Here is a 12,804-nt window from a genome sequence, read left to right on the forward strand (position 1 = left end):
CAGAGCTGCTCCCGATGGCCCGAGCAGGACCCTCCTCCCTCGTAACAGTTCTCTCCGTCCTGCAGAGGGGACAGGCCTGCAAGGGCGAGGCAGGAGGGTCAGATCCCGCCGCCCAAGGCCTGCCTCCGCTGGGAGGGCTGGCACCCCGACACTGAGCAAAGGCTAAACCACGGACTTGCCTGCCCAGTTCTGGGACCCAAGGCAGGACAGGGAATGTGGAGAAAGGCCCCACGTGGACATGAGTGAGGAGCGTGCCCTAGTCCGACCCTCACGTGCGGACCACCAGCGCCCCAGCGCACTACCTGCTGGCTGAGCCCACGTACCTGAAGGAGGAGAGCTCTGCGTGGACGGGCAGGGAGCCGGGGGGCCCGGGGCCCGCAGCGCCCTTCCGAATGAGCCTGCCCGTGCTGGCGTCGTACACCCGAGCCTCGGGGCCGGGCGGGGCCCTGGGATGGACCGGCGTCGGGTGGAACAGGGTGGTGGGAAGCACGCCCTGCCTGTCGGGAAAGGCTGCCGGGCCGTCCTCCCTGCGGGATGAGAATGAGGGCCATGAGGAGGGGCTGGCACTGATGCGGGACCCAGGAACCTCTGCCCAGGCTGGGAGCTGAGCCCTCCTGCCTGCGGTTCCTCCCTCCACATCTGCACGTGAGGACACGGTTCTTCCTAAGTAAGCCTTGGCCCCCCGAGAGGTGGGCATGGGGGCCACCCTGCTGTCTCCAAGCACAGAATCGACTCTGCCCAGACAGGAGCCCTGTCCAAGTTGCCTCAACAGAAACAGGCCTGCACGGTGCACTCCCACCCCCGGCTGCCCCTGGGGACTCACAACCTGCCAACCGGTCTTCTGCCCCGCCCCAGTCCTGGTCACCACCTCCCTCCACGTCAGACCCCACAAAGGCTTTGTGACTTGTTACAACCACATCCTAGCCACAAAGGAAAGACACACAAACTAAGCTTTGTTGCTAAAAGCCACACTGTGTCTCAGAAAAAGCAATTTTGTTCCTTCCCCAGGAAGCAATGCTCAGAGGTGCTTTTCAAGATGACCTGCTTGGAGCCTGCAGCACCTGCGGCGAGGGTGGCAGGGGACAGATGAGCGGCCTCTGGAGGAGGGAGCAGCAGACCCCCACCCCAAGCCTCTCCTTCCCTGCCCGCATGCCGGGGGCCAGGGGCCGGCCTGGCTGGCTGTGGCAATGCCGTGCTGGGAGTCCTGGGCAGGGAGGCTGGGGGCTGGTGCTCACCTCTGCGCCCTGCCATGGTCATCTCTCAGTGGGAACAGCTGCTCCTCCACCTTGTCCCACCGCTCCAGGCAGCTCCACAGCCAGTCGGGGTTGACCACGTGCAGCTGCCCACACTCCTGGGCCTGGCGCACCTTCTCCGTGCCTGCAAGCAAACACCCGTCAGTGCAGTGCTGCCGTCAGGGCAAAGTGCGCAGGCTGGGGTCCTGGAGGGGTGACCTCACAGCAGGGCGGAAGGCCAGGCTTGCAGGGACACCGTTTCGTGATGGCTCAGGAAGGGTCTCGAGCCCCTGCTGGTCCAACCTCTCTCTCAATGTCCACCGCAGAGCCTGCAGCTCTCTCTCTTCCCGAGAACACACGTGCCACGTCCCCAAGTCCAGCTCCACCGCCCCGATCAGGAACCCGCCGCAAGCCCCTCTCCTTGCTGCACGGAGTCTCAGCTCCTCCGCTGGCCGTTCAAGGTCACAACCCTAGTCCCCCTCTGCTGGGACCCCTCCACCCCTGGAGCCCGCCGTCTCCCACCATCTCCCAGAACAGTAACAGGCCACTCTGGATGCAGGCGGGGCAGATACACGACAGCACCCGACGTCCTGGGAAGGTCTCCTCCACCGTCGGGGAGGGCCTGTCCCACCCGTGAGCTCACAGAGGACCCTGCAGATCATGCTCTGTTGGGGGCAGGTGTTCAGAAGCCCTGACTCAGTGGCTGCAGATGAGGGAGGGGCAGTGACCGGAGAGGCCGGCCTGCAGCAGGCTTTGTTTGGAAAACACCAAACTGCTTCAAGGAAGTAATGAGGTTCTTCTAACTTTCTTTAAAGGAAAAGGGCGTGAGCATGCCTTCACAGTGTGCCAATCACTGAGGGGCCGTCCGCTCGATGAGGAACCATCCACTCGGCTGAGACCAGCGGTGCCTGAGCGTCTGAGGGAGGCTCCGCCGTAACCCTCACTTCCCACCTACACTCAACCAGGGTGCACATGGGTCCCGACCAATCTGCGCCTCCCCTGTTCAACCTCGACACATGTTGGGGCCCCAGCTCCACCCCGACCCAGGCACAACCCGCTCATTTCGCACACAGCACGGGGGCACGCGGGGACAGCCGCTGAGTCAGAGTTGGGGCTGTCCCCAGGGAGAGGCTGCACCAGGACCCCACTCCCAACATGGAAGGCCCGACTCACCGGCCCGCGCCGCGATCAGGTGGGTGGCCCTGTCGGGGGCGTCGGGGTCCAGCACCAGCTGGGTGAGGATGCGCGCGCCGAGCGCCGTGGCGTGGTAGTGCTCCCGTGTCTTCTCCACCGGGAAGTCTGTGGGGTGCAGCCCACTGAAGATGATGGCGACGTCGGCCAGCACCTTGCTCCTGAGCTCGGGCACAATCTTCCGGATGTCGGGGGGCTCCCGAGCCTCCCCGCGGAGGAAGCGGTCGTACTTGGCGTAGTAGTCAGAGTGCACACGGGCCAGGATCTCCTCCAGGTGCACCAGGTGGTCATCGTCGTCGGCGTCCTCCTCCTCCTCCTCCTCCTCCACGCTCTGGTCCAGGGACTCGCCCACCGTGATGCCTGACTGCTCGCTGTTCTGTGACTCCGTCTCGGCCTCCTTCCTGTCAGCACAGCCGCTGCCCAGCCCGCAGAGGCCGTCCCGCTCGCCCTCCTCCTGGCCGTCCAGGTGGACACCGGGCGTGGGCTCCCCGCAGTGGTTGGCACCCGCAGGCCTGTCCGCTGCTGCGCCGGGAGGGCCGCCCTTGCCGGCGTCCCGGGGGGCCTTGGTCTTCTTCCGGGCCCTCTTCTCCCCGCTCTCGCAGTCAGAGGCGGCGGGGGACGGCCGGCCTTCAGACTCGCTGCTGCTCCCGCTGTCACTGGGGACGTCCAGCTCCAGGTCGGGGCCTGTGGGGCCCCACATGGGCCGCTTCTCGGGCTGTGTCCGCCCCCGCTGCTGTGCACACGATGGGGGCCCCCTGCCATCGGCCCCAGGGGTGCGGGCGGCGGGCCGGGCGCCCCTGTCCTCCTCCTGCCCAGGCCAGGGCCAGCCCCCCCGTGGAGCAGCACCTCCGTTTAGCTCCCTCGCTGGTTTCCCGAGGCCGTTGCTCTGCTCAACCCCAGACACCTGCCTTCCTTCCTCGGGGTCCCTGACGGATGGAGGCTGTTCCGGGATGTCGGCACCTTTTAGAAGAAGGATTTACTACACGTGTGCACGAGAGAAAAAAGTGTGTCACTTAGCATCTAACAGGGACTTCCCGCTCAAGCAGACCTGGTCGCCTCCCACGGCTGTGGGTTTGAACCCCACTCTGGCCCAGGGTTGGCAAACCTCTGCTGGGAGGAGCTGGAGAGAAAACACTCAGGTCTGGGGACCTCACACGCTCACTCTGCTTTGGTTTCCACAACAACACAAAACATGCCGCATGCTTAGTGCCCAGGCTGCGGTCAGGCTGGGCCTGGGAACAGCGGCCTCCACGAGCTGTGCTGTCCAGCCTGGTCCTCCGTGGGGACGCTCTTGGGTCCCACTCCTCCTGGCCTACACCTCAGAGTCATTTCAGTGACTGCAGCAATAACCGTATGCCTTGAAATATTTCATTTAAAAACTAAAGATCATCAGAAAAACTTCATTTAAACCAAAACTTTAAATTTTCTCCAGATTTTGGGTTCAGGGTTGCCTGGCAGGTGCAGCCGCACGCCTCCCCGCTGACTCTGGGCCAGGGCACGGCGTCGGCCTCCCGTGTGCACACAGTGCAGCGGCCAGATTCCCAGAGTCATGTTTGTCCTTCAAGGAAAGCTGGGAATGAAAGGCAGTATTCACATGCATTAAATTAAGTTGTATTCTTTAATCTTCACTCAACTCAAAAAACGTTTAGGTTAGTACTGTCAAAAAAAAAAAAATAACTGAAACCAAGTAATATTGTGCTTTTCAGCATAAATAAATAAACCCAACAACCTGTGTAACTAAAATAATATAAATAAATAAAATCAAACTGAATTCTGAATTTACAGCAGCCGTGACAGACACGAGAGAGGAGAAAAACAGGGGCAAACACTTGTCCTCTGACGCCCCGGAGGAGTGGCCCACCTCTCTTCCTGGCCTGAGGCTCTCGGGACCCAGGCGGGGCGTTGACGTCCCCCGTGCCCTGGAAGTACACGTACTTCTTCACAGTGATCAGGTTGGGGGCAAACTTCCAGACGTCTTCTCGGTCATCGATGATGCAAACCATTGAGTCTCCACAAGGGAAGAGATTTCTGGGAGTAAGAACCCATCAAAATTACTAGCACAGTTTATAAAATAATCCTCAATCAGAAGTTAAGAGTGTGTCTTATATGAAACCAGCAGAGAGCAAATTCCCCAGAAACGGACACACTGAGAGCCTTCGTTCAGCTCACGTGTAGAATCTCCCCAAGTTTCCGCAGAAAGCAACACTAAGACAGGCTTCTTCGCTTCCGAGATCCCTCAAAGCGGGAGTCAGAACACTTCCTCTAAAGGGCCAGAGGGACGGGGTTGGTGTCCGGGGGCCTCGGGAGCCCTCGTCCACGGAAAGCTGGTGTGGACCAGTGGCGCTGGCCGCACCCCAACACGACTTCATCTACACACACAGGCGTCCAGCCCACGGCCAGGGGAGAGCTCTCAGTTACAGGGGGAGGGCAAGCCCTTACTCGAATCTCAGCTGTCTGGAACAACCAACCGTTCCCTGCAGGGCACCTACTTGACATCGAGTCCAGAAAGGGATTACAGTTCTCCCCGAAGCTGTCAGGGTGCATGGGGTGAGCAGAAATATGAACAAGGGTCCAAAAAGCCACTTAACAAAAGCAGACCTGCCCTGTGGGCTTTTAACTTGATTTCTGCCCAGGACTGAGACCCAGGGAGGGAGGTGCAGAGAGCCAGCCTTCAGAGGGTGCGAGCCCTGTGCCTGCCTTCTGGGTCGAAAAGCAAACCCAGGAGGGGCGCCTGCCACTGTTCAGGTTCTCCAGCAGCCGATTAAGGCTGTGACTGCCCAGAAAAAGTGTTCACGCGTCCGAAGTTAATGTTATTTCCTGAGTCTGTTTTCCTCGTGGCAGGTGAAACACAAAAGGCAGCTCAAGTACCTGGCACATTTAACTCCAGATGAGGGAGGTAAAAACCACACCAAATCCAGCCCGGGGAGCAGACCCAGCGGCCCAGACCTGCACCAGCCAAGCGCCCACCACCCGAGGGCCCTGGAGCCCGCTTTCCCCCACAACACCCACAAAAAGTGGTGTCTGATGTAGTATAATGGGGCGGGCTACCTTTCTGGGTAGAAATGGGGAAATTCTTTGTACAGGGGAAGCAAAAAACTCTCAAAATATAAAACAGCCCTTTGTCAATGCCTGGCCACCCCTGTGGTGAAAGCAGAGGCCAGGACAGGGAGGGGAGGGGTGGGAGCAGGCACTGTCGGACTCAGGACTGTATCACGTCCTGAGGGACAACAGCACACGAGAGTCTAAGGGACACAAACCCCAGACGCCAACACCCCTGCCAGCAACCCCTCGAGACTCCTGACCCGGCAAAGCCACTGCCTTGCCAGCGGGGAGCCCTGGGCACCCCGCCCCCACCACCTCCACTCGTCCCCTTCCACCTGCTACGACCCCACTGCTCTCGAGGCCTCTCCCCACACCTGTTGCCCTGGGCTCCGGCCCCAGGTTCCCCAGAACCACCAGTGCCTGGACATCCATAGAGACACAGGGATGGGAGGGTCTGGGGAGAAGACAGCCGGCATGCTAAGTGCCGGAAAACCAACAGCGGGAACTGGGAGAATCAAGGCAGAACCGCTGTCTGATGCTCCAAGTGCAGTCTCGACAGCGGGGACGGCACGGGCGCCGCAGCGAGGACACACCAACCAGGTACATACCTCAGATTCCCTGTTTTAGAAAACGGGTCAATACATTCGTCCCTTGATAATATTCGGTGAGAAAAAAGCTTCTTCTCAGGATCTAAGAACCCTACGAAAGGAGAACAGGACAAGGTCACATGTGTGGGATGCACGAGGTCCCACTGTGCACGTGGCGAGGCCGTTCCAAACGCGGGAAGCGCCGCAGCAGGACTGGCTCCAGCGCCCTCCTCACTCAGGCGGGACCACCGGCCACTCCCCGCCTTCCACTCTTAGTTTAACCACGTCAGGCCACCCGTGCAGCCAACGCTGGCTGCATTTCACACCCCCTGGGGTCTCACTAGGCTGGAAGGTGGGAGCATGAGCTCCATGCCCAGGAAGCTCAGGGCCTCCAGGGCAATACACCCAGGCACGCCCAGCTCCACCTGCACACAGGGTGCTTGGGGCACCAGAGAGGGGCCCAGACATGGGAGAAGTGGCGGTCCCGACTGGGGGCTCAAATCTTCCTGAGCCTTCATCGTTCACAGGACAAAGCGGGCGGCAGCACCTCTAACCTCGCACCCCGCCTGCAGACTCCACCCACAACCGGGCCTGCTGCAGACCTCTCACCCAGACAGGGAAGCCCTGCGTAGCTCCAAGTGCATCCTGTCCCCCCAGTCACCCTCTTCTCCAGCCTGGCTTCCAGCCCACCCTCCCCATGCCGCCCAGATCCCGCCTCATCCCTGACGCCGGATGACATCGTGAATCTGACACTGTATCTCAATCCCTGCCTTCACTGAGTCATCAGTGTCTCGTTAACAGAAAACTCGCTCTTACAGGAGAAACGTGACACTACTTTCCAACACAGAAAGAACGCTGTCCCTCCTATATGGACGCTGATGGTCCTCAGCAGCTAAACCAAAAACTGATGAACAGAATTATTAAGTCTCTACAATGAATAAACGAAAAGCAAGCAAAGCCTCAATGAACATACTTCCACCCTAGTTACACTGAAGGTGCACGTTCTGTGGAAGTAGTAACTTTCACAATTAAAAGCTGACAGAAAGAGAAAGTTACAGAAACCATCGTTGTTAAAAGCCACTCAGGCATCAGAATGAACATCTGGCCTCTTGCTGTCACCTGTGAATAATCACACTGACACAGGTGACCAGCTGACTCCTATCAGCTAAAGGTGCCCTGGTCACGTGTGGACACACTCAGTCCCCAAACCCTCGGGGCCCATCGCTCTCAGCAGCCCCCACCCCGACCCCGTGAGCCATGAGCTTCCTCCCAGGTCCTGTCCTTGAGCGAGCACTGTCAGTCTCAATGTCACCCCCACCACAAGGTGCTGCCGGAGGGTGTCTGCACCCCTCTCCTGGGACACTGCCCACAGTTTCCCTGTGATGTCCTTGTTGGACCCATGCGGGATTGCGGGAATTCCCCTGGGAGGCAGGTGGGCTGAGCTGGCGCGCACAGGAGAGGCCTCCCCAGGGACCCGCCGCTGGGGTCCCATGGGCCTCTCTGACCCCTAGAGAGGACAGGCTCTGGGTGGAAGGCCACAAGGGGAAGCTGAGGGCGCACGCGGGTGCTGCACTCACTGCACGAGGAGTCCCGGAAGGACTGTGTCCATCTCCAGTTAGGTGCCCCGGGGCTGCACAGCAGCCACATGCTGGGCAAATGAGCTGAATTTAGTTACAAGACGCTCCCGTGTCTGTGACGAACCTTTCCTACAAAGGCACTAAACAGTAGAGGGGGTTCAAAACCTATTTCCTGTAGACAAGAACAGACCAAGACCGACCTGTAAAAATGTCTGAATTGAAAGTACTTAACTTAACCTCCTTGTAACTAACACCAAGGAGCTGTGACCACGCCATCACGCAGGTACTCAACGTCCACTGACGGGTCCCTGTGGGCTGGACCTAGCTGTGCCCCTGCTAGCGAAGCTAGCAACCTGCCCGCTGTCCCCAGCCAGGGCGGCCCAGGGACTGCTGTACACACGCACAGGCATGGCCGGCGCAGAAGCACGAGGCCCCAGGCCCAACCACCACACCACTCCCTTCCCAGGAGGACACAGCCTCGTCTACACCGGGAGTGCTACCTGCAGACAAACACAAGCAACGTAGCTGCAGCGTCATTTCCAAACCAGTTATAAAATGTATTTTTAAAGACCCTTAAGAGTTTCTACTTTTCCACATATCTGTGGCCCTGACCAACTTCCAAAGTGGCCAGTGACTGTGGCCTGCAGCCCAGCAGTGTGGGTGGCGCCCGCCCAGTGACCAAGGATGCAGCGCTCTCATCCCCGTCAGCCGCGGATCGACTCAACGGCGCCCCTCACAAGCCAGCCAGAGGCTGGACTTGAGCCTGGCAGCGCTTCTCAGTCTTCTCATTTCAGGAACCTCTGCGGCAAGCAAGCAGCCTCACCCGCAATGGTGTGTGCATACAGCCGGCTGCCGAAGGTGAAGACGTGCAGCTCGTACAGCCGGGCGATCTTCTCCAGGAACTCCTTGCAGTGCGGACGCAGGCGGGTGTGCAGCATCGGCTCGCCCCGGCCCAGCTGGAAGTGGAATATGCCCTGCAGAGGAGAGGCCAGGTCAGGGCGGGCACTGGGGTGGCAGGCGCACTCTCCTTCCCGCGCTCCACGAGCGGCTCGGCTCCTCTGCCGCAGGGACCGCCCCTGGGACACCTGGGACAAGCACGGAACCGCCCAGAGCAGCCCTGGCAACTACCTGCAGGAGTCAGCTCCCTGTGACGGCTGTGGCACCGTAGCCATCTGCAGGCCAGGAGCCACGGCCGTTGCTCAAGGGCTCTTGGGACCTGGACACAGCCTCACACATCCTGGCCACCCTTCTCTGACAGCGCTGAAACCGAGTACCCTAAGTGAGGCCATGCGTGTTTTTGTTTCTCCAAACGTCCTGTGTGTCCAGCAGGAGAGTCCCGCTGTGTTGCTGGGAACAGATCCCTAGTGACCTAGCGACGGTCAGGGGGTCAGTGACAGTCTCACTAACACAGTCTGACTCCCAGACATCAGATGCAGCTTCACTCACTCACAGACACAACTCGGAAGCTGAACCAGCGTTCTCAACCATTTTGAGGAGCCGTGAGATTAATAATCCCAGCCTGCCTACACACGATTAGCATGCAAGTAAGTCACTCTCCTAGGAAGGTCAATTTTGACGCTCCTAGTCTTGCTCATCATTAATTATCTCAGCAGTGATAAACAATCAGAAAAGAAGAGTAAACAACTCAAGGCCTAGTTACCTTTTTACCGGCTCTGACTTACCCACACCCCTCACGATGGGGCTGTTCTGTTAAAACCTCTGGGAGTTCAATTGTGTGAACTTTCACCGTACTCAGTACTTAAGAACTCCAAAAGTTGCAACAGAAATATCCTTAAAAACCCAAGTTTGGATCTTCAAGGTTAAAGATTAAATACGCCTTTCTAGCTGTCGCTGACAGGTGTCCCACAGACTCAGGCACTGTGGCGGGTGGGTGGCCATGGATCACGGACGTTGTCACTGAGTTGGCAGAGGAACCCGGCCAGCAGGCAGGGTGTGGGCAGAGGCAAAGTCAAGCCACCACCAGCAGCCAAGGACTGTCCATGTGGCCGTGAGGACACATCCCAGACCTCAAAAATCGAGAACAGGCATGTTGTAATTCGTTCAAACTGTTTTATAAAATGAATTAAAATGCCCGACTTCAAAAGCAGGATAAGCCCTGGGCCGGGGGCGGCGGGGCTGCCAAGGCGCAGGCGCAGGGCTACACACAGCCCTGCAGCTCTGCTTGGCCTGGTGTCGGTGCAGCGGCTGCGGTGCACGAGGCAACCTGGAGATGTCTGCCCACAGCTGCCGTTACACAAAGGAACTGGTGCCCACGATGCGAAAAGATGACTGACATAACTGAGAAAACACAGTTTGTGGCGAGAGGACTGAAATCCAGCTACAAGAAGCCATTTGCCGCTCACCAGGTGCTCAGCGCCCTCCACCTCGGACCCGCGCCCCGAGGGCAGTGGCCCCCCGTGAGGACGTGGTCCGTGCGCCTGTCCCGTCGCCCGGTCACTCACCGAGCCGAAACTGAGCGAGCTCTTTCAGGTGAAGGCCCCACCTCTGAGCTGTCCTGACCCCCCGCCCCGGAGCCGCCGGAGGACCGCTCACTTTGTTGGACATCTGTGGGCAGTGCTGCTCTGTCGTGTGGATCAGGGTCTGGTCCAAGTCCACCATGAGCACCAGTTTCCTGTTGCGATGCAGCCGCTGCTGGTCCTCCCGTCCGAGCTTCTCGGCCTGCTGCAGGTAGAAAGGACAAAGAGAAATGGCAGAGTATGTCTGGAGCCAACGCAAAATTCAGTCTTCTCAGGAAACACGAGAGGGAGCTGAGAAGTCCCTCGCCACCCCTGCACCCGCCAGCCAAGCCCCCTGAGCGTCCACACACCCGGGGGATGGGGGGCCCCTCTGACGTGTGCTCGACTTTAATGAACTACGTGGACCGGTGACGAGAAGGGGTGAGAAGAAAGCCCTGTGTCCACAGGTTCAGCTGAATGCGCGGAGCAGCTTAGTGCAAGCGAGTGGTACAACGGGCCAGCCGCGCCACCTGGGAGGGGACCCGCAGGGTCCGGAGCCGGCGCAGCACGGCTGTCACCCACAGGCCAAGGTGGGGCTCTGCTCCGGGAAGGAGCCCTGGCCCCACCTCGCATCAGCCAAAGGGTAGGGTGGTGGTGACGCTCGCTTTGGGGCTGCACATCTTATCATCTCTCAGTGTGACTGGTCCTCACTGACCACTGTTAACAGCCCTGGCCTGGTCAGACTGGGGGAGTCTACTGTCTGCTCCTGAAGAGGTTATGCAGAAAGGCCAGCAGGTATGGTTACAGCAGGAGCAATGGGGGGATGCTTTTTCTTCTTTTTATCCCCAGACTTCCCAGTTTTGTTTTAAACACACACCTACATATTTGTATTTGTTTAAATTCCAGTAACTCAGGAAACCCAGAATCATGGATCTAGCATTTTGTCTTTCCCAGGAAAAATGAAGTAGGTAAATATCATTTAAAAGCACTAATCTAATAAAATTCTAACAGCGCAGAGAAGAAGATATTTACCTACCCACTCACAAAAATGTGCAGCTCTGAAACTGCCTCACAATTAAGATAAGAGTTTCTGCAGGGCCCTGTGGGGTGGGCATGTGCCTGGTCCCGGGTCCCAGCGACGCTCACTCAACTCACCGTCCAGACCTGGCCCAGGCACCGGGATGCCTGACCTCAGGCAGCTCTTTCTCCTCTTCAGGCCTCTCATCAGTGCTCGTGCACATGGCATGTGCCAGCACGTGAACGCTCAGGGATCACCCGTGGGGACCGGCACTGGGCCATCCCCTCCACCCCATGCCCATGCGGCCAGCGCCACTCAGACCCAACACCTCTCACCTCCGGCTCAGCCTGGCTTCCCCCTGCTTGAGGTCAGCCTCTGCTCCCGGGCAGGAGTCCCGACAAAGCCCCTCCCCTGACAATGTGCTCCCGTGGCATCCAGAGGTACGCCCCTCCCACACCGGGGCCTCCAAGCCCGGGATGCAGCTGCAGCTGCAGCTCCTTGATAGCTCCGGACTCAAAGCAGTGGAGCCGCGGACCTTCCCGCGAGTGGACTCCCCTGGGGAACAGCCTTCACCCTCAGGCAGGCCACCCGTCCCTGGCGCAGTGTGACTCTGCACATGGGAGAGCCCGCAGGCGCGCTCACTGCGCTCGGGAGCCGCACTCACCTCGGAGCTCACCATCAGCTCCGGGACACTGTGCACCATCGACACGGTGGCCGTGGACAGCGGCACCTGCTGCCTGCCGTTCTTACTCTGCAACCTGCGGAGGGAGAGGGGCTGCTGAGAGGGCGCCCTCAGCTGATCAGCGCCTGGAAATCTCAACGGATGCTCTAGCTGAGGCACGCTGCTAGCTCTGTGCAAAATTTCATTCTGTTGACAACTGCTGAAAGGTCCTCCACTGTCTGAAAACAGACAGGAAAACTGGTGAAAAGTTAACAGTCACACTCACAAAGTTCTCTTCGAAAATACAATGTGACAGGCACACTGAAACCTAGAGGCCCACACCGCTCCACGCGCATAAATGCAGCAGCCCGGGTGTGTGGCGGGGGCCTGGGGTTGGGAAGGTACAGGCCGCCTTCAGGGAGAGCCAGTCCCACCAGGAAGGGACACGCAGTTTGCTCGGCTGGGATGAGAACGCAAATCTCAACCCACCAGCTGTTTTCTACCATACTGGGAGCGAGCATCAGATGTGCTTTCGTGTTTCCAGAACTCCGAGAAACAAAACCAGAAAGGACTACCTCCTGAGGAAGCTGACTGACCTCGCATGGGCAGATAAAGGGACGGGAGCGCCTGCCACCTGCTCTCAGAGTTGGACTCCTTACCTCCCATGCCAGGCACCCCGAACACTCATCTCTTGGCACCCACAGTTCACTGTGTCTCAAACACAGAGGTCTGCTGGCACTTACTGGGTCAGGTCTTGGCCACATTCAGCACACAAGCCCTTCATGACAACTGGGTGGCTACATCCTTCCAATCGCACCAGAACCGCCCTAGAAACAGGATGAAAAAAACACACATTAGAAAGAACTTACTCTCAATTTATCAAACTGCTCTAGAAAGAGCATCTGAGGGGTAAGGACACCTGATCTCACAAGACTTTAAGGAAGTCACAACACCCTCTAGGGTCCCATTTCTCCGGGTGTAAAACGAAGTTCTTTTCCATCTGCACATCTCTCTTGTGTAAAGCAGAACAAAACCACACA

The 12,804-nt window shown here is 58.7% G+C and overlaps 1 protein-coding gene across 3 annotated transcripts in view; it reads right to left on the bottom strand.

The window, feature by feature from the left end:
• The window catches only part of CTDP1 (CTD phosphatase subunit 1), a 30,516-nt gene that overhangs the window by 12,168 nt on the left and 5,544 nt on the right, over positions 1-12,804 (bottom strand). For all 3 annotated transcript variants that reach the window (XM_032470720.1, XM_032470721.1, XM_032470722.1), the window contains exons 2-10: positions 12,508-12,591; positions 11,768-11,861; positions 10,183-10,311; positions 8,453-8,603; positions 6,074-6,164; positions 4,285-4,451; positions 2,406-3,383; positions 1,236-1,377; positions 324-527 (exon numbers count right to left, since the gene is read on the bottom strand). In XM_032470720.1, the coding sequence (XP_032326611.1) occupies positions 324-527; positions 1,236-1,377; positions 2,406-3,383; positions 4,285-4,451; positions 6,074-6,164; positions 8,453-8,603; positions 10,183-10,311; positions 11,768-11,861; positions 12,508-12,591 (2,040 nt within the window). The remainder of the gene's footprint in view (positions 1-323; positions 528-1,235; positions 1,378-2,405; positions 3,384-4,284; positions 4,452-6,073; positions 6,165-8,452; positions 8,604-10,182; positions 10,312-11,767; positions 11,862-12,507; positions 12,592-12,804) is intronic.

The sequence above is a fragment of the Camelus ferus genome, chromosome 30, assembly GCF_009834535.1.
Source record: "Camelus ferus isolate YT-003-E chromosome 30, BCGSAC_Cfer_1.0, whole genome shotgun sequence".
NCBI lineage: Eukaryota > Metazoa > Chordata > Mammalia > Artiodactyla > Camelidae > Camelus > Camelus ferus.